This window comes from Eschrichtius robustus, chromosome 11 (assembly GCF_028021215.1).
Source record: "Eschrichtius robustus isolate mEscRob2 chromosome 11, mEscRob2.pri, whole genome shotgun sequence".
NCBI classification, from domain to species: Eukaryota; Metazoa; Chordata; class Mammalia; order Artiodactyla; family Eschrichtiidae; genus Eschrichtius; species Eschrichtius robustus.
The window spans coordinates 58,709,734-58,730,951 of NC_090834.1; the positions used below are offsets into that span (position 1 = coordinate 58,709,734).

Here is a 21,218-nt window from a genome sequence, read left to right on the forward strand (position 1 = left end):
TTCTAGTAGGGGAAAGTTCAAATAAGATAATTTCGAATAGCAATAAGTGCTATGAAAAACATAAAGTAAAAGCAATTCACGGAAGGGATTGCTTTACATAAAATGGTCAGAGAAAGCATGTCTGAATAGATGTCATTTGTATTGAAGAGTGAGAAGGGACCAGACATGCAAAAATTTGCGATAAAAGTATTGCAGGCAGAGGAAATAGCAATTACAAAGGCCATGAGGTCTTGTCTGAAGAACAACAAGGCCAGTGTGGCTAGAGTGTAGTGAACAATGCAAAGGAATTGTAAAAACTGAAGCTGCAGAACTAGAGCTGGATTGGATCATGTAGGCCATGGTAAAGAATCTGGATTTCACTTTAATGCAAATGGATGCCTTGGAGAGTGGTTTTTTTCTTTTTTAATTTTATTTATTTTTGGCTGCATTGGGTCTTCGTTGCTACGGGAGGGCTTTCTCTAGCTATGGCGAGCAGGGGTTACTCTCTGTTGTGGTGTGTGGGCTTCTCCTTGCAGTGGCTTCTCTTGTTGTGGAGCATGGGCTCTAGGTGTGCGGGCTTCAGTAGCTTCAGCACGCAGGCTCAGTAGTTGTGGCTCGCAGGCTCTAGAGCACAGGGTCAGTAGTTGTGGCGCACCGGCTTAGTTGCTCCGCGGCATGTGGGATCTTCCTGGACCAGGGAGGGCTCGAACCTGTGTCTCCTGCATTGGCAGGTGGATTCTTATCCACTGCACCACCAGGGAAGTCCCTCTTAGAGAGTTTTAAGCAGGAGAATGACATGACCTGATTTAAAGTTTCAAAGATCACCTTGGCTGATTGCAGAGGCAATGGCTGACTACTGCAGTAGTCAAGAAATGCGATGGTGATGCCTTACACTAAGGTAGGAGTAGTAAAAACAGGGAGAGTAGGCAGATCCAGGTATATTTTAAAAGTAAAACCAGAACAGATTAAATGTGAGGGATGAGGGAAAGAAAGAAATCAGGGATGAGTCTAGGTTTTTGGCTTCAGCAAATGGGTGGGTGATGGCATCACAGAGGAACACTAGGAAGGAACAGGTATGGGAAAAGAAATAAAGAATTATATATTGTCCATATTAAAGGTTGAGATTTCTATGATATGTCAAACATACAATTGGATATACAAATCTAGAGCTAAAAGGTTAGGTCAGAACTGAAGATAGATGTTTTGAATCATCAGTATATAGATCACATTCAAAGCCATGAGATTATATAAGATCACCTAGGAGAGAATACAGAGAAGGTAGCCCAGGACAAAAGAGTAGCCAGTGAGGTAAGGAAGAAAGCTAGGGGAATTTCCTTTTCCATAAACAAGGAAAACTGGGAAGCCAAGACAAATGTTTCATGAAGAAAAAAGCAAACAACGTGTGGAATGCTACTGAGAGGTCAAATAAGAAGAATATAAAAATGTGTCTATTGGATCTGGCAAGATGAAGGTCACTGTTGACCTTGACAAGCAGTTTCTGTGAAGTGAAGGGAAGAGATGCCTAACTGGGATGGGAGGGAAAGAGAGGGAGGTGAGTGGAGAGAGGGAGGAGATAATCAAATGGTTCTGATGTGATAAGGAACTGAACAATGACTCAAGAGCTAGGGCTGAACACAAGGTCAATGGAGGAATAATTTTTAAAAGATAGGAACTGTTTGAGCATGTTTGATGCAGATGGCAGTGACTGAATGTAGTGACTTCCTAAAGACTGTGGTGGAGCAAGAGACTGCGGTGGGGTATGTAACTGTAGGAGTGAAGTCTTTGAGTAGGAGGGAGGGGATAAATTTAGAGCCCCAGGAAGGGGATACTGGCTTTCAAAGGATTTGATACATTTCTTCCATAATAATAGGAGGAAGAAGGTGGTGATAGAAAGATGAGGGAGTTCTTGACTGATTCTGTCTATATTCTCATGAAATATCGAAGACGATATCAGCAAGGAGGATGGGGTATGAGGCAAAAGAGATGCAAAAAGAAATCTAAAGAAAGGAACAGGTGTGAAATAATGGTTCTGGGAAGTGAAATTATCCGGGAAATGTAATGGCACTGCCTTGTGGCACTGAGTGCTTATTTGCGATTTCTGTTCAATAATTTAAAAGTGAGATCATTTAACAAAGGGATGTAATTTCTATGAGCAATACTTCGCTACTCAGTTCAGGCACAGAATAGGCAGATAATTGAGCTGGATGTGGGCTGAATATTACTCAAAAAGCAAGGAGCAATGGCTTTAAGGATGTCTGCATGGGTGGGTAAGAGTTATAATTAATTTGGGGCCATAGGTTGCAAACTTTGTAATAAGGGGAAAGAAGTGAGGCAAAATGTACTTCCTTCCAGTCTTTTCACTATTATTTATAAAATTGATATCATATTACATAAAGTTTTATGTCTCTATAACATTTTCCCATGCAAATAGTCTTCAAAATATTATTTTAATTTAGATATATCATAGTATATTTAACAATCTCCCTACTTTTTTTTTTTCTTTTTTTGGCCATGCTGCGCAGCTTGTGGGATCTTAGTTCCCTGACCAGGGATTGAAGCTGGGCCTTGGCACCGAAAGTGCTGAGTCTTAACCGATCCCAATGGACCGCCAGGGAATTCCCAACAATCTTCCTATTATTAAAACATTTAGATCATTTAAAAGTCTTTATCACGTGTAATGCTGTGATAAACAGCCTTGTGAAAATCTTTTCTCTGTCTCTGATTACTTTCTTAGGAAGTATTCCTACGAGTGCAATTACTGGGTCAAAGGATATGTATATTGCTTTTCTGTTTAAAAGAAAATATTAAAACAATTCCAACCTACAGAAAAGTTTGAAGTACAATACAAATAATTTTCTTCTCCCTGAACCATCTGAGTAAGCTGCTGACATGAGGTTCCATTACTCCAAAGTACTTAAGTGCATGTTTCCTTCAAGGATATTCACTCAGATTACATGCCTTGACCAAATGGGATTTATCACAGGAATGCAAGTTTGGTTCAACGTATGAAAATAAATCAACATACTAGACCTTACTAATATAATAAAGAAGAAAACCCACATGGTCATCTTGAGATGCAGAAAAAACATTTAAAAATTCCAACACATTTTCTTGATAAAAACACTCAACAAACTAGGAATAGAAGGGAACTTCCTCAGCCTAATAAAGGACATCTACACAAAGCTCCAGCTGACATTATAATTAATGGTGAAAAACTGAAAGCTTTCTTCCTAAGGTCAGGAACAAAACAAGGATGTCTGCTCTCTCCACTTCTATTCAACAGTGTCCAGAATACAAATGAATGTATATGCAAAACAGAAACAGACTCACAAATATAGAAAACAACCTTGTGGTTACCGAAGAGGAGAGGAAGAGGGCTGGGACAAATCAGGGTATGGAATTAACAAACTACTATATATAAAATAGATAAGCAACAAGGATATATTGCATAGCACAGGGAATTATAGCCATTATCTTGTAATAACTTATAATGGAGTATAATCTGCAAAAATACTGAATCATTATGCTGTATACCTGAAACTAAAATAATAATGTAAATCAACTATATTTCAATTAAAAAAAAACACTGTGCTAGAAGTTCTAGTCAGGGCAGTTAGGCAAGAAAAATAAGCATAAGGCATCTAATTGCTAAGGAAGAGGTAAAACTATCTCTATTTGCATATGACATGATCTTGTATGCACAAGGAAGAGGTAAAACTATCTCTATTTGCATGTGACATGATCTTGTACACACAAAAAACCCTAACAAATCTATGTACACATACACATAAAACTGTAAGAGGTAAAAAACAAGTTCAGCAAGGATACAAGAGCAATATGCAAAAATCATTGGTACTTCTATACAACAGGCATGAGAAATCAGAAAGTGAAATTAAGAAAACAATTTCATTTATAATAGCATCAAAAAGAATACTTATAAATAATGTAACAAAAGAAGTCAAAACTATAAGACATCACTGAAAGGAATTAAAAAGACTTAAATAAGTGGGAAGACATCCTGTGTTCATAGATTGGAGGACTTAATATTAAGATGGAAATACTCTCCAAAGTATGGATTCAATGCAATCCCTTTCAAAATCCCAGCTAACTTTTTGCAGAAATTGATAAGCTGATCCTAAAATTCATATGGAAATTCAAGGGACCCAGAATAGATTAAACAGTTTTTAAAACAAAGAATAAATCTGGAGGATTCACAGCTCCCAATTTCAAAACTTACTACAAATCTATAGTAATCAAGGTACATATAGGTCAATGGAATAGAACTGAGAGTTGAACTGAGCATCAAGAAATAAACTCATATATTTATAATTGATTGATTTTCGACAGGGGTGCCAAGACAATTCAATGAGGAAAGAACAGTTTTTTCAACAAATGACTTGGGACAACTGGATATCCACATGCAAAAGAATAAAGCTAGACCTGTACCTCACACCACATACAAAAATTAATTAAAATGGACCAAAGACCTAAATGTAAGAGCTAAAACTATAAAGCTAATTTCTAACTATGTTAGAAGAAAACATAGGTATAAATCTTCATAACCGTGGATTAGGCAATGGTTCCTTAGATACAACATCAAAAGCAAAAGCAACCAAAGAAAAAACAGATAAAATGAACTTCAGCAAAATTGAAAACTTTTTTTTGCTTCAAAGAATGCTATCAAGAAAGTGAAAAAACAGCCCACAGAATGAAAGAAAATATTAGAAAACCATATATTTGATAAGGGTCTAGTATTCAGAATATGTATAGAACTCTTACCATGTTATGACAAAAAGGCAAATAACCCAATTTTAAAATAGGCAAAAGGATATGAATAGACATTTCTCCTAAGAAGGTAAACAAATGGTCAACATACACATGAAAAGATGCTCAAGATCACTTATTATTGGGGAAATGCAGAAAAAAAACCACAATGAGATACCACATCACACTCACTAGGATGGCTATAATCAAAGGGATGGACAATAACAAGTATTGGCAAGGATATGGAGAATTGCCAGCAGGAATGTAAAACGGTGTAGTCACTTAGAAAAACAGTCTAGCAGCTCCTCAAAAGGTTAAACATAGAGTTACCCTTTGACTTAGAAATTCCACTCCTAAGTATATACCTAAGAGAACTGAAAACATACATCTACACAAAAACTAGTATATGAATGTTGATAGAAGCATTATATATAAAGGCCAAAAACTCATAAACAATCCAAATATCCACTAATTAATAAATGGATAAACAAAATGTGCTGTATCCAAACAATGGAATATTTCAGCCTAATTGAACCAAAAGGCCACATATCGTATGATCCATTGCCATGAAATGTCCAGAATAGGCAATCCATGGAGAAAGAGTAGATTAGTGGTTGTCAAGGTAGAGGGATTAACGGGGAGTGACTGCTAATGGGAATGGGATTTCTCTTTGGAGTGATGAAAATATTCTGGAATTAGAGAGTGGTGATGGTTCCATAATTCTGTGCGTATACTTAAAACAACTCGTATAATTTAAAAGGGTATATTTTATGATATGTGAATTATACCTTTAAAAAAAGATATTCACCTACCTATCCACAATACTACCAACAAAATCAGGAAATTAACATTGATTTATTACTATCACGTAATCCTCAGACCCCATTCAAGTTTTTCTAAGTGTCCCAATAATATCATAAGTATAAGCATACACACACACACACACACACACACACACACACACACACACACACACACACACAGGATCCAGCCCAGAATTACACAGTGTATTTACTTCTCATATCTTTTTAGTCTCCTTCAATCTTGAACAGTTCCTCAATCTTTTAATTTTATGACCATGGATACTTTTGAAGACTACATGCCAGTTGTTTTGTAGAATGTCACTCAATTTGATTTTGCCTGATGGTTCCATATGACTAGACTCAGATTATGCATCTTTGGCAAGAATGTCAGAGAGGTGATGCTGTTTTTGCCACTGCATCCTCCGGTGGCATACAATTTTGATTTGTCCCATTATGAAGATACTCATTCTGATTGCTTGATTAAGGTGTTGTCTGCTGGTCTCCTCCACTGTAAAGTTACCCTTTTTCCTTTTATAATTATTTTGTAATAATGTACTTTGAAACAATGTGAATTCAACATCAAACTTTTAATCTATTCATTTATTCATAATCACTTACTCTTTCATTTATTATATCATGTATTATTTTAGTATGGACTCATGATTTCCCATTTTATTCAGTGGGTTGTGCCTTCAATGGATTTAATAACTGTTATGATCTGTTACTATCCTTGCTTATTTTGATGCTCAAATTGTCTCAAATTTGAGAGAAGCCCTTCAAGTTGGCTTCAGTATCCTTTTGACATCTTCCCATCATTCTTTTATCATTTCCATTCCTTCTGGCACAAAAAGATGTTTCAGGATCATACTGTCCTTTTTTTCTGCCCCAACCCTCAGAATCCAGCCAGATTCCTTTTAATGGCGAATGATCTGGATGATAGGTATGCTCTTTGGTACTGGGGTTCCCAGCTCCTAAGTCCTCTCATGGACAGAGTCAGAGAATAGAATGGATCTGTGTGTGTGTGTATGTGTGCGTAAAGAAATCTGCATGCGTGTGTGTGTGTATGTGGTATGTGTATATCATTTATAAACTGTGAATGATTTTGGTCAAATCAACTAGCCTCTTTCAGCTCTAGTACTAGAATTTATAAAACATGAGTAATAACTACCTAAGATAGAACATATGGAAGCATTTGATGATTGCTAGAGCTGGACAAATTCTAGTTATTTTTTAGTATGATAAAATGCAAAGCCTTATTTTCAGGGATATTATTTAGCTGTTGCTCACTGGTATCACCATTCTGATTGCTGGTATTCTTGCCATACAGTTAAAAATTTTTGAATATCATTCCTGTCATTTCTTCAAACACATTTTAAGTTCTAGCTTTATCACTGTTGTCAGATACACCACCATTGTAATGACTCCCTGCTTCTGTTTATGTCATAGTGCAAGTGCAGTATGTCATTTCACCTTTCGCTACCTAAAAAGTTTCAACTAAATTCTTTCAGATTCTGTTTAAATGTCTTTAACGATTATAGATTCTTCTAAGCTCCACTGTGTTGCCATAGCGTATTTGTACTTCTTTAAAAATAATTTCCATATTATATCACTGTTTATAAGTCTTTTTTCCCAGCCAGAGAGTGTGAGAAATGTGTTCTATGCTCGATTAAGTCAGACCAGTGTCTTATTCATTTGTGTATTCTCCATGTCAAGCATGGCATGCACAGGAAACATGACACCTTATTATAAATATGTGTTGAATATTAAATCAATTCTAAGAATTAATTCTTACATTTTAATATAGCTGTAATTAATAATTCATAGACTACTGTATAAACAGATCCTTCCAGAATAGCACTATCCAATACAGTAGGCACTAGCCTTATGTGGCTATTGAGCACTTGAAATAAACCTAATCTTAACTGAGATACACTGCAAGTATGAAACATACATCCAGTTTCAGGCTGTGAAACATTTCATTAATAAATTTTTATACTGATTACATGTTGAAGTAACACTTTGGATATACTGGGTTAAATAAAATATATTATTAAAATTAATTTCACCTATTTCTTCTTAATGTGGCTTTTTAAGATGTGGCTACTGGAGATTTTTAATTATATACGTAGTTCACATTATATTTCTACTGGACAGTGCTATTCTAGAAGTTTCTGGGCTAGTGATGGGGAACAAAGAGGTTAAAAGATTGAGGACTAGCTATATGGCCCCCTTAGAGCAAGGACAGTAAATAAAAATCCTTGCATAGCTCTAAAACCTTGCTCTTGGGGACCAGACCATTCAAGTGGATGCCACAAGAGAGACATAAGGGAATGTAGGCAGCCAAGAATAAGAATACATTACTTTGGTGAACTGATTTTATCTTCTTAAGATGTCTCCATGAGACTCTACTTTCTAATCCTGCTCTAAAATCGTACCTGCCTGCACAGAGGTGGTCAAAAACCCATTCTGCTCTCACTTGTTTTCTCTATGGACAACTTATTTGCTTGCCTCTTCACTTACTCAACCTGGATCCTTTGGCCTGAAGTAAAAAACTCCAGGGATTACAAATTCCATCTTTTTTTCTTCTTGCCTCAATATCATCCTCTAGTAATGTGCTCTTTCCTCAAATTTGAAGTGTCTCTGGATTAAGAGAAATAAGCATTTAAGTCAATTTTGTCATTACTGACCTGCATTTCATATTTCAGAGTCATGTGGAAGCACCAGGATCCCATTCCTACCACTGAAATTAAAACAAACAAATAAAAAAAAAACAATTAGCATGAAATTCTTTGGGGGTGGCCAGAGTGACTTGAGAAGACAGTAAGACATTTCAAAGCACTGAGTTTTAGGACAAATTTATGAAATCTTGTGGCAGGATATAGGAGACCCTGCTTAAGCTCTATCTATAATTGATGAAATTTTGGTACAGAAAAAAACAAGTACAAGTTCTCGTAAATTCCCTCCACTAAGTGATTTATTAGATTAATCAATATTCTCCATTTTTTGCATAAAATGTATTACAGATGCTCAGGGTAAGCTTTAATGATCATAGCTGGTTAGCTACTCTTCAGTACTTCCTTTGGATTAGCTAGTTCTAATCCAAATAGCTGAGGTGGATGCTTAATAAGAGCCAGTCACTTCTGTTTGTTCCTAAACTTGTTAATGCCACTGTATTTAGTTATCAGAAGTATGACTGCAAAAAGAGAGCTACTGTTTCTACGAAAACTGTTTAAAATGTTTAAAACAGACTCAATAAAATTGAGTTGCTAATAAAAATTGCTGTTGTATTAGCTGTGGATAAGATATCTGCTATAGATTGGGAAAAACAGTAAAAAACTAAAGTTCTCAAAGTTCTTTCCAAGTGTCTCCATTTTAAATAAACTGTTTTCATTTTAGGGTTTAAAATTTTTTGTTTGTTTTTCAATGCAAGAAAGACTAAGTAGAACTATAATTAGGGTCCCATATTCAAAGGCCATGCCCTATATCAAATCATTGTCAAAGATTATACAACTATATGTTAATTAAAATAAAACTTGAAGGTGGGTATATATTTTTTTCAATATAATTATAGCTTTGACTCTTTAAAAATTAACGGACTAAATATCACTCCCTATCACATCTGATAACACAGCTTCTACTATGATTAAGTTTAGTTCAACAAGCCTTTACTGAATACTTCCTATTTGCCAAATTCAACTGCAGATGCTGAGGTACAAAGATAAGATCCAGTCATTGGCCTTAATGAAGTTTATAAGCTAATGGAGGAGACAGGCAGATAAATAGAAGATGCCAGTATGTGGAGATATGATTAAAAAAAAAAAAAAGATACGCATAGAGTACCATAGGAGCACAGAAGAGGGGACTTATGAAAGAAGTCAGAGAAAGCAAAAATGACGTCAGAGGAGTTAGCCTCAAGGATGTAAGAGTCAGCCCAACAAACATGGTAAATGTGGATGTTACCAAATCATTTGTATGAAGCCACTTGAGAAAAATTTCAAACTCTTTGTTACTCTTGCTTTTTAAAAAAATCATAATAGACATTATCACATTATTTACTGCTCAAAATGAGATGAGAGAAGTAAAGAGTTACTGCACTCATCTTACTAAAGAAATGAGGAAGTGGATGGTTGCTGTCTTTTTTCCAAAGGAGAAATTAGAAGGTGCAAAGGAGAATAAATTAATGGAAGGAGGGGAAAAAAACAAACCCTGTGAGTTATTTAAAGTCACATAATATACTATAAAGTAAAAAAATTAAAATGAGGTGGATGACTATTCATCCTGAAAGGTAGACTGGCCACTAAATCATGTCTCACTCAAGAACTGTTTTTATTCAAACCTTTCCAAATGTCCTCTTGTTACTGTTTATTATATCACATTAAAAGTCTGATTTTTAAAAAATCTCTACAGTTTATTTCCTTTCAACACTCCATTTAGAATGCAAAGAAATGTAATAGAAGAACATCACCTTTCTCCATGCAGTATTTTATATTTTGCCATTTTAAAGAAAACTACCAATTTTTGCTAAAATTTATTAGCTTTACTGATGTAATTCACATACCATAGAGTTAAAGTACACAATTCAATTGTTTCTAATATTTTCACAGAGTTGTGCAACCGTTATCATTATTAGAACATTTTCATCACCCCAAAGAGAAACCCCAGGCCTATTAGCAGTCACCCCTATTTCTCCTCAAACCTCCTCCCTCCTCAGCCCTAGACAAGCATTAATCTATTTTCTGTCCCTAAAGATTTGTCTGCTCTGGACTTTTCATATAAGTGGAATCATACAATATGCAGTCTTTTCTGTCTGGTTTCTTTCATTTAGCATATTTTCAAGGTTCATTCATATTACAGCATGTATCAATAATACCTTCCTTTTATGGATGAATAACATTTCATTGTATGAACATGCTACATTTTATTTATCTATTCACCATTTGATGGACATTGCTAAGGACTGCACATTTGTGTCCCCTCCAGATTCACATGTTGAAGCCCTAACCCCCAAAGTGACAGCAGTTGGGCATGGTGCCTTTGAGAAATAAATAGGTTTAGATGAGGTCAAGAGAGTAGGGCCCCCATGATGGGATTAGGGTCCTTATAAGAAGAAGAGACAGGACTTCACTCTCTCTCCCCAACTACATGCAACAAGGATAGGCCACATGAGGACACAGGGAGAAGGTGGCCCTCTGCAAGCCAAGAAGAGGGCTCTCACCAGGAATGGAATTAGTCAGCACCTTAATCTTGGACTTCCTAATCTCCAGAACTCTGAGAAATAAAGTCTATTGTTCAAGTCTATGGTGTTTTGTTATGGCAGTTTGAGCTAAGAGACATTTAGGCTTTTTCTACATTTTGGCTATTATTAACAATGCTGCTGTGAGAATTCATGTATAAGTTTTTGTGCAGACGTATGTTTTCATTTCTCTTGGGTATATATTGAGGATGGAATTTCTGGGTCATATGGAAACTCTATGTTTAGCATTCTGAAGAACCGTGAAAGTGTTTTTCAAAGTGGCTGCACTATTTTATACTCCCATTAGCAATATATGAATTTCTCCACATCCTCCCTATACTAGTTGTTGGTTGTCTTTCTGATTATAGCCATCCTAATGGATTGAAGTGGTATTGTGGTTTTGATTGGCATTGCCCTAGTGATTACCCCATTCCCTTTTTTTTTTTCTTATTAAATGTTCCATATTTCAGATTTGTCTCACAATCTGTGTGTGTGTGTGTGTGTGTGTGTTTAATGGACTTTATTTTTTAGAGCAGTTTTAGATTCATAGCAAAATTGAGCAGACAGTACAAAGATTTTCCATATAACTGCCACTCCCACACACACATAGTCTCCCCCACTATCAACATGCCCCACCACAGTGGTACATTTCTTATTACAATTGATGAACTCATATTGACACATCATTATCACTCAAAGTCCACATTTCATATTACAGTTCACTCTTGAGTATAGATAAATTTATAATGACATGTATCCACCATTATAATATCATACAGAATAGTTTCATTGTCCTGAAAATCCTATGTGCCCTGTCATTTCAACTCTCCCTCTCCCCTAACCCCTAGTAACCACTGATCTTTATAGTTTTGTCTTTTCCAGAATGTCATACAGTTGGAATCATACAGTATGTAGCCTTTTCAGACTGGCTTCTTTCACTTAATAATATACATTTATGGTTCCTCCATGTCTTTCCATGGCTTTATAGCACACTTCTTTCTAGTGCTGAATAATATTCCATTGTCTGGAGGTACCACAGTTTATTTATCCATTCACCTGCTGAAGGGCATATTAGTTGCTTCCAAGTTATGGCATTATGAATAAACCTGCTATCCGTGTGCAGGTTTCTGTGTAGGCAACAGTTTTCATCTCTATCAGGAAAATGTCAGGGAACGTGATTGTTGGATTGTATGGTGAGAGTATGTTTTAAAAGAAACCGCCAAACTGTTTCAAAGTGGCTGTGCCATTCTTCATTCCCCCAGCAATGAATGAGAGTTCCTGTTGCTCCACAACCTCATTCTCTTTTCAACAAATATTTACTGGGCTCTTGACAATGTCCCAAGCATTTCCACTGGGATAAAGGAGTGAACAAGAGAGATATGTTTCCTATCTTAAGAACTTTTAGCAAGCCACTGAAAATATGAGAGGGGCCATTTCAAAGCTATGCAAAGGGGTTACTACCTTGTCTAGGGAGTCAGAAGAGGGCTATCAGGGGAAGTAACGCATAAGCTAGGACTTGAAAAATAAACTGAGTTAACCAGGTGAAAAGAATTTTTTTTAATGAGATCATCCTACATAGAAGGATCATCTAACACAGAGGCAAGGTAGTGCATTCAAAGAAGTAAAGGAGCTTGGCTTAGACCATGAACACTTGCATCCAGTGAGAAGATTGGCATGATTTGTAGGCAGTAGACTGAGAAGAGCCTTTAAAGTCATGTTACGATTTGGACTTTATCCTAAACACAAAGTAAGTTGTTGAAAAACTACATACACATACACAAACACATAAATACACACACACACATATAGAGAGATTAACAGGACTGATTTTACATTTAAAAAATATCACTCTGGCTACAAGGCAGGAAAATGTCTACAGGAGTAGTCTCCTAACTTTGATAGCAAAAAAGTTTTTTAGGAACTCCATATATGTATATTTATTTATAAATTGTATACATACTGCTGTGTTAAGATACTACATATATTTTTTAATACATAAAAATAGAAATTTTAAAAAATGATATAAATATATACAAACAGAAGTTACAAAGTTTTCTTCCTGCACCCCAACAGATCATTTTTCTCACCACCTGGGGAATGAGCATCCTACTTGGTGACTGCTAGTTTTAATGATGAAAACTAAACTCCTTGCAGGGCACACATGGAGCTTCATAATCTGGCTCCACTCATTTCTTTTTACTGAACTTGTAATTCAGTTACACCTGACTGCTTACCTGTCTCTTATCTCACACTATCATATTCTAGTCTGTTCTGCTTTTGTTCAGAGCCTACCCTGTCCTTTCAGCCTGGAATACTTATCCCCTTCATTATCCAATCCTGCCTCTACCTATGTCTCTGCTTATTGGAATCTTATGTAACCTCTAGATCCAATTTATTTTTGATCTTCATTCCTTCCAGCTTTTTTCTTTTCAAACAATTTCAAACTTCAGAAATGTTGAAAGAATAGTATAATGAACTCCTGTATATGTTCTATTCAGATTCACCAATTTTAATATTTTGATAGATATATAAACTATTATTTTTCTGAACCATTTGAGTAAGTTGGATACGTCATGTCCCTTTACCCCTTAATACTTCAGTGTGCATCCCAGATCCATTTTAAATGTCACCTCCTAAGTTAAATCTTCCTCTGCTTCCTCCCCACATAAGTCAACCATACAAGGCATCTAAGAAATAATGTTTGGCTAGGCCTGTAGCTACAGTTTTTGAAAAACACTATTTTGCCTCGAGATCTCTGTAAATGCTAGGCCCTCGTCCCAGAAACTCCTGATTCAGTGGGTGCCCTGGTACCTGTATTTTAAAGGCCTGCCAATGATTCTGTTGAACTCAAAAGCCAAAGATCACTGTTAAATTCTAAGATTCATAAGGCATGGTCCAAGTCTCTACAGTTCACTAAAGAATCTCCAGAACCTAGCACAGAACCAGGCATATAGAGAACACTTATTAAGTATTTGGTGACTGGCTGATATTTTCTTTTCTTCCTTCTCGATGAGCCAGCATTTCACTTTAAAGTAAGAGTATGTGTATGTGTAGTAGAGGGAAGTGAGGAATGAACTGAGAAAATGTAATAGAAGAAATAAATGAGTTCCAAAGAGGAAAAAGTGTTATTTGGGTGGAATGTGGACAACAAGAACAGAAAGGCTTGCCTGGAAAGGAGACACTGGAGCTAGAGAGATTCACAGGCAGAGACGGTGAGGGAGAATGTATAAACACAGAACATACACACAGTGTGAGTCTAAATATTTAGCTAAAATAACACTCTGGTTCTGTTCTCATGGTTATCAGTTAGTGTTCCATGTTGCCACCACCTCAGGACCAGTGTGCTCCTTCCCTCCTTCCCTGTGGCAGCGTGCCTCTTCCGTGCAAAGGCCAATCAGGCTCTTGTGCTCTAGGATATCACCTGGTCTCTAAGATCTTCACGTTATTTATCACCTTTCTCTCCTGTACCAGCCATCTCCACCTCTCTAATGGACTGTTCACACAGTCTCTAATATCTCCTGTCCCATTTACCTGCACCTCTTCACTTTCCTGAGTTTTCAAAAGAACTGCCTCCACTTCCTCACCTCTCTTCCGCATCCCCTCCTCAATTCTATTCACACCACGGAAACAGCCCTTCTCTCTCTTCATCCTCCTCAGTCTCTTAATAGCATTTAATAAGTGAAACACATCCTCTCTAGTTTTCTGTAACACCGTATTCTCCTGGTTTTCCTATCTTGGTGTTGCTTCCTCATAGGTTCCTTTGTTGGCTCCTTCTATCCTTAACGTGTAAATCAGGGGCTGTAAATTCAAATGCCCAGAGAGGCATTTGACTAAAACAGGCTAAGTAAAAGAAAAATAAGGAACAGTGTAGAGACTGTGGTCAACTGGACAGACCATACTAAAGAGCATAGCTTAGGCTGATTGTTACTGCATAGAAATACAGTCTCAGTGATGTTGCACCTTCTGATTATTCAAGAGAAGGCAAAGATCCGAATTTTAATGGGAACTCTCAATTTTCAAATGTGAGAAACCAGTTTAAAGCATTTTTAAATTTTAAATATGGCAATTAAAACATGTCTGGATGCCAGATTCTGCCTTGGTTGATGAACTTGTGGTATTTATGTTCATCTTTGGGCCCTCTTCTCTCTCTATATTCATCCTCTTGGTGATCTCATCAGTTCCCATGGTTTTAAATACCAATTATAACAATGATGCCTACACCTCACCTCTGAATTCCAATGTCACATATTTAAATGCCTACTTGATTCTTCATTGAATGTCTTACAGGCATTTCAAACATAATCAAAACAGAATGCCAGCTTTTCTCTCTACACAGCTGCTCAAACTAGAAACCTGAAAATAAACTTTGAAAATCTTTCCTTTTTTTCAACCCCCACTTTTAATGCATTAATGAGTCCTATAGGCACTAACTCCAAAATACATCCTGAGTCATCCACTTTTCTCCAGTCTCCACTGTGTGCTATCCTAGTCTAAGCCACTATCATCTCTCACTTGGACCACTGCAGTAGCCTCTGTTGACTGGTTTTCCAGCTTGCACTCTTACTGTCCACAAATCCATTCTCCACCGAGCAGCCAGGGAGATATTTTAAAAACACATATAGGATCATGTCACTCTCCTGCTAAAACCCTCCATTGGCTTTTAGAATAACATCCATACTCTTTACTCTGGCCTAAGTTAAGACCTTATGTGATCTGGTCCCTGCCTAAATCTCTCCAACCTCATATTCTGCTACTTTCCCCCTTAACTACTAAAGAATATTAGGGGAAAATCAAAAAGTAAACAGATAATACAATATGGTGTAGTAAGTGCTGTGATAAAGGTATGCATCTTATTCAGTGGGTCATCTAATTCTATCAAGAGGCTGAGGAAGGTTTAATGGAAGGCTTTCTAGAGGAAATGACACTTAACTGAGTCCTGAATGACAGACATGCCAAGTTTACCACACAAAAGAGGTTAAAGGAAGAGATATAAAAATATATATGGTACTAAAAACAGCAAATAGTTTTATATAGCTAAAGTGTAAGCTACATGTGTGAGAGTTGTGGAAAATGAGGCTAGTAAGGCAGAGGGTCCAGATTAGGACCAACCTGCCTGGGAATATATCAACAGATTTTCAAATGGGTTACCTCATTCAAAGAGAAAATGGTTGAATCAAAAGAGGCATCCCTGCCTGGAGAATACTGGTAAAATTTAGCACAGTAAGCCAGTTTTCACCAGTGACACACTACAATTTATCAACAGGTACATATTTTCTAAAATATTATCCAAATTGGCACAAATAAGGAATTCAAGAATAGGAAAGTTGAGTTATTTAGGCCAAAGAAACAAATGCTAAATGTGTGAAAGCAAAACAATACTCACTGATCCCTGAATTACACAAATTAGAAATTCTAGAGATACTTAAAGGGATCTAAGCATTTTCCTTTACTTCTTTTGCAATTTAATTGATTCAATCACATGGAGAATAAAACATTTAATTAATATAAGGGTGACTCAGCCAACATTTCATCACAATGTCTCCCTTAAAAAGTCTGAGACATCAAAGTGAAAATAAAATTCACATTTTTAGGAATTATCCAGAGCATTCCAAAAAACAAGTAACAGGGACAAACAAATTTGCCTACATGGTTGTGGCTATACGTAGTGAAAACTGAGGCAGTCAAAATTGTAATGGAACCGGAATAAAGAGGTCAAATGCACCATTTGAATCTTCTAACTAGATGTTCATATTCACAGCATTTTACCACAATTTTAAGAGTCTCTCAAGCATATAAATAGAATTTCACCAAGCTGGAACCTCTTGATTCAAATATTTTGGCATGCTACCAAACTTTTTCAAGGTTACAACAGAATACAGATGTGTTCTGATACACATTTATTTTGATCCATTTGACTGACCACACTGGGGAAAGAGTGTACAAGGGCTTTGGAATCAGACCTAAACTAGCATCCCAAATCTGTTACTTACTACTTATCATCTTTGGCAAGTTGCTTAAATCTTAAATGAGACTTGTATCAGAATTCTAATTTAAAGAACTGCAAGATAATAAATTTATCCTTTTTTTGGTACTTTGTTACAGTAGCAGTAGAAAACCAATACAATTACTAACAGATGGCTAGTTTATTAGTTACTGGTATCTGAAGTGCCTCTTAAAACTCTTGCCTAAGAACTTTGGCTCATCTGAAGATTCTGAAGTAAAGTAAAAACTCAAGCTACAGACTAGGAGGAAATATTCACAATACATATAATATCTAACAAAAGGCTCACATATAGAAAATGTGATACAAAAATCAGATAGAAAAAGACAGCCCAATTTTTAAATGGGCAGATGATTTGTAGAGGCACATCACAAAAGATGATACCCAAAGGGTCAATAACAAGTGCTCAGCATCATTATTCATTGGGAAATACAAATTTAAACCTCAGTGAGATATCACCACAGAGCAACCCAGAATGACTAAAATTAAAAAGATAGACAAGTATAGGACTTCCCTGGTGGCACAGTGGTTAAGAATCTGCCTGCCAATGCAGGGGACGTGGGTTTGAGCCCCGGTCTGGGAAGATCCCACATGCCACGGAGCAACTAAGCCCGTGTGCCACAACTACTGAGCCTGTGCTCTAGAGCCTGCGAGCCACAACTACTGAGCCTGCGTGCCACAACTACTGAAGCCCGTGTGCCTAGAACCAGTGCTATGCAGCAGGAACCTACCACAATGAGAGGCCTGTGCACCACAATGAAGATTAGCCCCCGCCTGCCACAACTAGGAAAAGCCCGCGTGCAGCAACGAAGACCCAATGCAGCCAAATAAATAAATAAGTACATTAAAAAAAAAAAAAAAGATTGGAAAAAAAAAAAGATAGACAAGTATAGATGACAATGTGGAATAACTGGAACTCTCAGATATTATTGGTGGGAGTGTAAATGGTCCAAACATTTTAGAAAATTGTTTGGCAGTTTCTAATAAATTTAAACACAGACTACCCTATGATCTAGCAATTCTAATTCTAGACATATAGCCCTAAAGAAATGAGCGCAACTGTCCATCAAAAGACATATACAAGAATATCCATAGAATCTTTATTCATAAAAGTCTCAACTGAAAACCCAAATGCCCATTAACAGAAAAATGGGCAAATGAATTATATTCACACAATGGAATATTATATATCAATAAAAAAGAATGAACTACTGATAGAAACAACATAGATGAACGTCAAAAACATTACATCGAGTGAAAGAAGCCAGATGCCAGAGTACACACTATATGGTTCCATCTATATAAAGTTCAAGAACATGCAAATTAATATATGGGCATGGAAGTCAGAATATCGGTTATCATTTTGGGGATGTGTTGACTGAGAAGGGGCACAAGGGAACTTTCTGGGATGACTGAAAATTTCTGTATCTTGATCTGGGTGGTGATTACACAGGCAAAATCTCATTGAGCTGTATGTATACTTAAGATTTGTACATTTTACTGTCTATGGAATACACCTCAATTTAAAAAAAGAAAGAATTTAGAGGGGGAAACTTTCACATGCAATGCTCCAAATATACTTTGCCTGTCAAAATTATCCCACCTTAAGTGATTTGCTTTAGTACTTTTCATACTGTTTCTGAAACAACTCTATCCAAGCCTTCAGGCAGGTTAAGTTAGTAACAAGCAAATGTTCCACAGGTAGAGGAAAAGTAAGAACACAAAATAACAATGATAATAATGGATGAGACAGAATATTGTAATTGAAGGGAGAACCAAAATAATTCTGTTTAAGAATATCTATAGTCAAATGAGGGGAATGTTTGGACTGCCTAGGGAGGTTAAGGTATGTTAAAGAGAATGGAGCTAGAGCAATAATAATAGCAGACATAATAATAAGAGAAATGAGATGACACAATGATATTTTATACTTATTTTCTTAGAAAATAATTATCATTCAATTATTGTCTTATTCTGGCTCCAGCCTAAAACACTGAAACATAAACCACAACTGAGGCCACAGGAAGCAGATGAAGAGCCCTTACAGCTCATGCTTTCTGGCTTAGGCTATTTTCTACCTGGCTTTCTACCTTTCTACTTTTACTTTCTACCAGGCTATTTTCCTGGCCATTTCACTTCCTCACTTCCTGTTCACTGACTACACAGGCTACTTAGCTAACTGGTTCCTGCTTCTCTGGCTGAACCTATCCCTGGATTTTGGCTTCTAGGTTGGGCATGTTTATTCAAAGTGTAGTCATATAAAACCACAATTGCATATGCACAAAGATTAGGAACTATTAACTAATAAAAGAAAATACTGTTTCTGTTGGGTGATGGGATTATGGGTATTTTGCATTGTCTTCCAAATTTGTCTTCAATGTTACTATATTACTTTTTACACTAACTAGAAAAAAAGACCATTGATGTTTCTGGCAATGTCTGGAAAACTGGGACTAAATAAAGGGGAATAAATAAGTTAGTAAACAAGTTATGAAATGATTTCTGAAGTTCCTTTCCACAGCATATTGATTTTATCTCTGTTTCACTGCTAAGTGTAATTGCTATAATCTAAAAGATTATTAGTCTAGTATGCAGTCCACTCACTTTCCCCTTGACAAATGGTATAATATTTTTTTTTTAAGTTTAATTTTTATTTATTTATTTATTTATTCATGGCTGTGTTGGGTCTTCGTTTGGTATAATATTCTTAAGATCACTTCAGATGACTTTGATTGAGTATGGAAGTGACTACTGTAAGTATGATCACACTAATCTTAAGCTACTCCATGCAAAAAATTTCCAGTGGTCCTTTCCATGGGAAAATGACTGTGATATTTCTATTTCAGCACCGAAGTCTATCTTCAACAGACTTTTTCTGCTCTACTTTATTAATGTTTTGACTATTTTACCACTCATTTTTTCTTGTTGCCAATTACCTACTCATTTAGATAACTGCATAACAAATACATTTGTACAACTACAAATAGATTTTGTTGTTTATATGCAATTCATCTCTCCTCAATGTAGTATAAGCTCTCTGGGGACAGACTTTGTCTTTTTATGCTGGCACATAGTATGTACTCAAAATTATTTGTAAAGGAAAGTGAACCTATTTCTATTTTAAAGGAATAAGATAAACAACAATTTGTGACTTTGGGAGTAAAGAGAAAAATTAAATTTCATGAAAAAACAAATCTCATGGAAAAGGCTTCTTTTGGTTTGTTCTATTTTAGACAATGCACAGTTGTAAATAACTGTCTTATGGCATAATGATTAAAAGCATATATATTTGGGTTCAAGGTATGGCTCTACCATTTACTCATTGTGTGATCTTGGTCAAGTTACTGCTCTTCTCAAATATTACCTTTATAAAATGAAGTTGAAGAGTTCCTCATAGATTGTAGAGAATTTTAAATGACATAATAATATAATTTAATGTACTTCCCTCAGAGCCTGGTATATAATAAATGCTCTATGAATGACAATTACTATTATCTCTCTAAACTCCACCAACATTAGCAGCAAATGACCTCATAAAAAGTAATGACTAAGCCAATGCCACATGAAGCTTGGAAAATGTTAAGAGTCCTAACGTCAAACACTAATAGCAACTAGGCAGGCAGAATTTAGCGTCAAATAACTTGTCTTTACTTTTCAATTTATTCTCCTAGTTTTATTATGGGACAAGGAGTATTAAATTCACTTGAATTCTTTATCGTCCTTCTCTATATTTAAGCAGAAATAATTTTGCTGATTTTAAAAATGTTTACTTAAAACAAGTATTAGGTTCTTAATCCCCCCCCCTTTTTTTTTAATCTTAGCTGCCCCAGGTCTTAGTAGCGGCACGTGGGATCTTCATTGCGGCATGCGGGATCTTTAATTGTGGCATGCAGACTTCTTAGTTGAGGCATGCAGACTCTTAGTTGGGCATGCGAACCCTCAGTCACGGGGTGCGCGCGGGATCTAGTTCCCCAACCAGGGATCGAACCTTGGCCCCCTGCATTGGGAGCGTGGAGTCTTACTCACTGAACCACCAGGGAAGCTCCCCCCCACCTTTTAATGGCAAGTTTTACTAAGAGACCTATTAGAAAAATAATCAGAGAAGACATCTTTGATTCTTCTATTGATGTGTTATGAGCATCTCTTCCTTTCATAAAATGTGCATATTTGGGATAAAAATAAACAAAGAGGAAGAGAAAAATATTAGACAAAGGGACTGGGTGGTTCCAAAACAGCTGTAACTGGGCAGGTGGACTAAACTGAAATCAGGCTTATTGGAAGAACTGGCAATTGCTCATGGACATGGAATGGGAAAAAATATTTTAAAAGTAATGTTTGTAACTCTTAACTTCCCTAATTCTTCCTCACTGTACTTGGTACCTTTTCTTTATAACACTTACCACACTGTTAGTGCATACTTAATTATAAAATTATTTGA

The 21,218-nt window shown here is 36.3% G+C and overlaps 1 protein-coding gene across 2 annotated transcripts in view; it reads right to left on the reverse strand.

Moving 5' to 3' along the window:
- Window positions 1-21,218, reverse strand: part of ACER3 (alkaline ceramidase 3) — a 180,538-nt gene that overhangs the window by 79,446 nt on the left and 79,874 nt on the right. The window contains exon 3 of one of the 2 annotated variants that reach the window (XM_068556194.1): window positions 8,234-8,286. The exons of the other annotated variant lie outside the window; for it this stretch is intronic. Within the exon in view, the coding sequence (XP_068412295.1) occupies window positions 8,234-8,286 (53 nt within the window). The remainder of the gene's footprint in view (window positions 1-8,233; window positions 8,287-21,218) is intronic. 2 annotated transcript variants of the gene reach the window in all.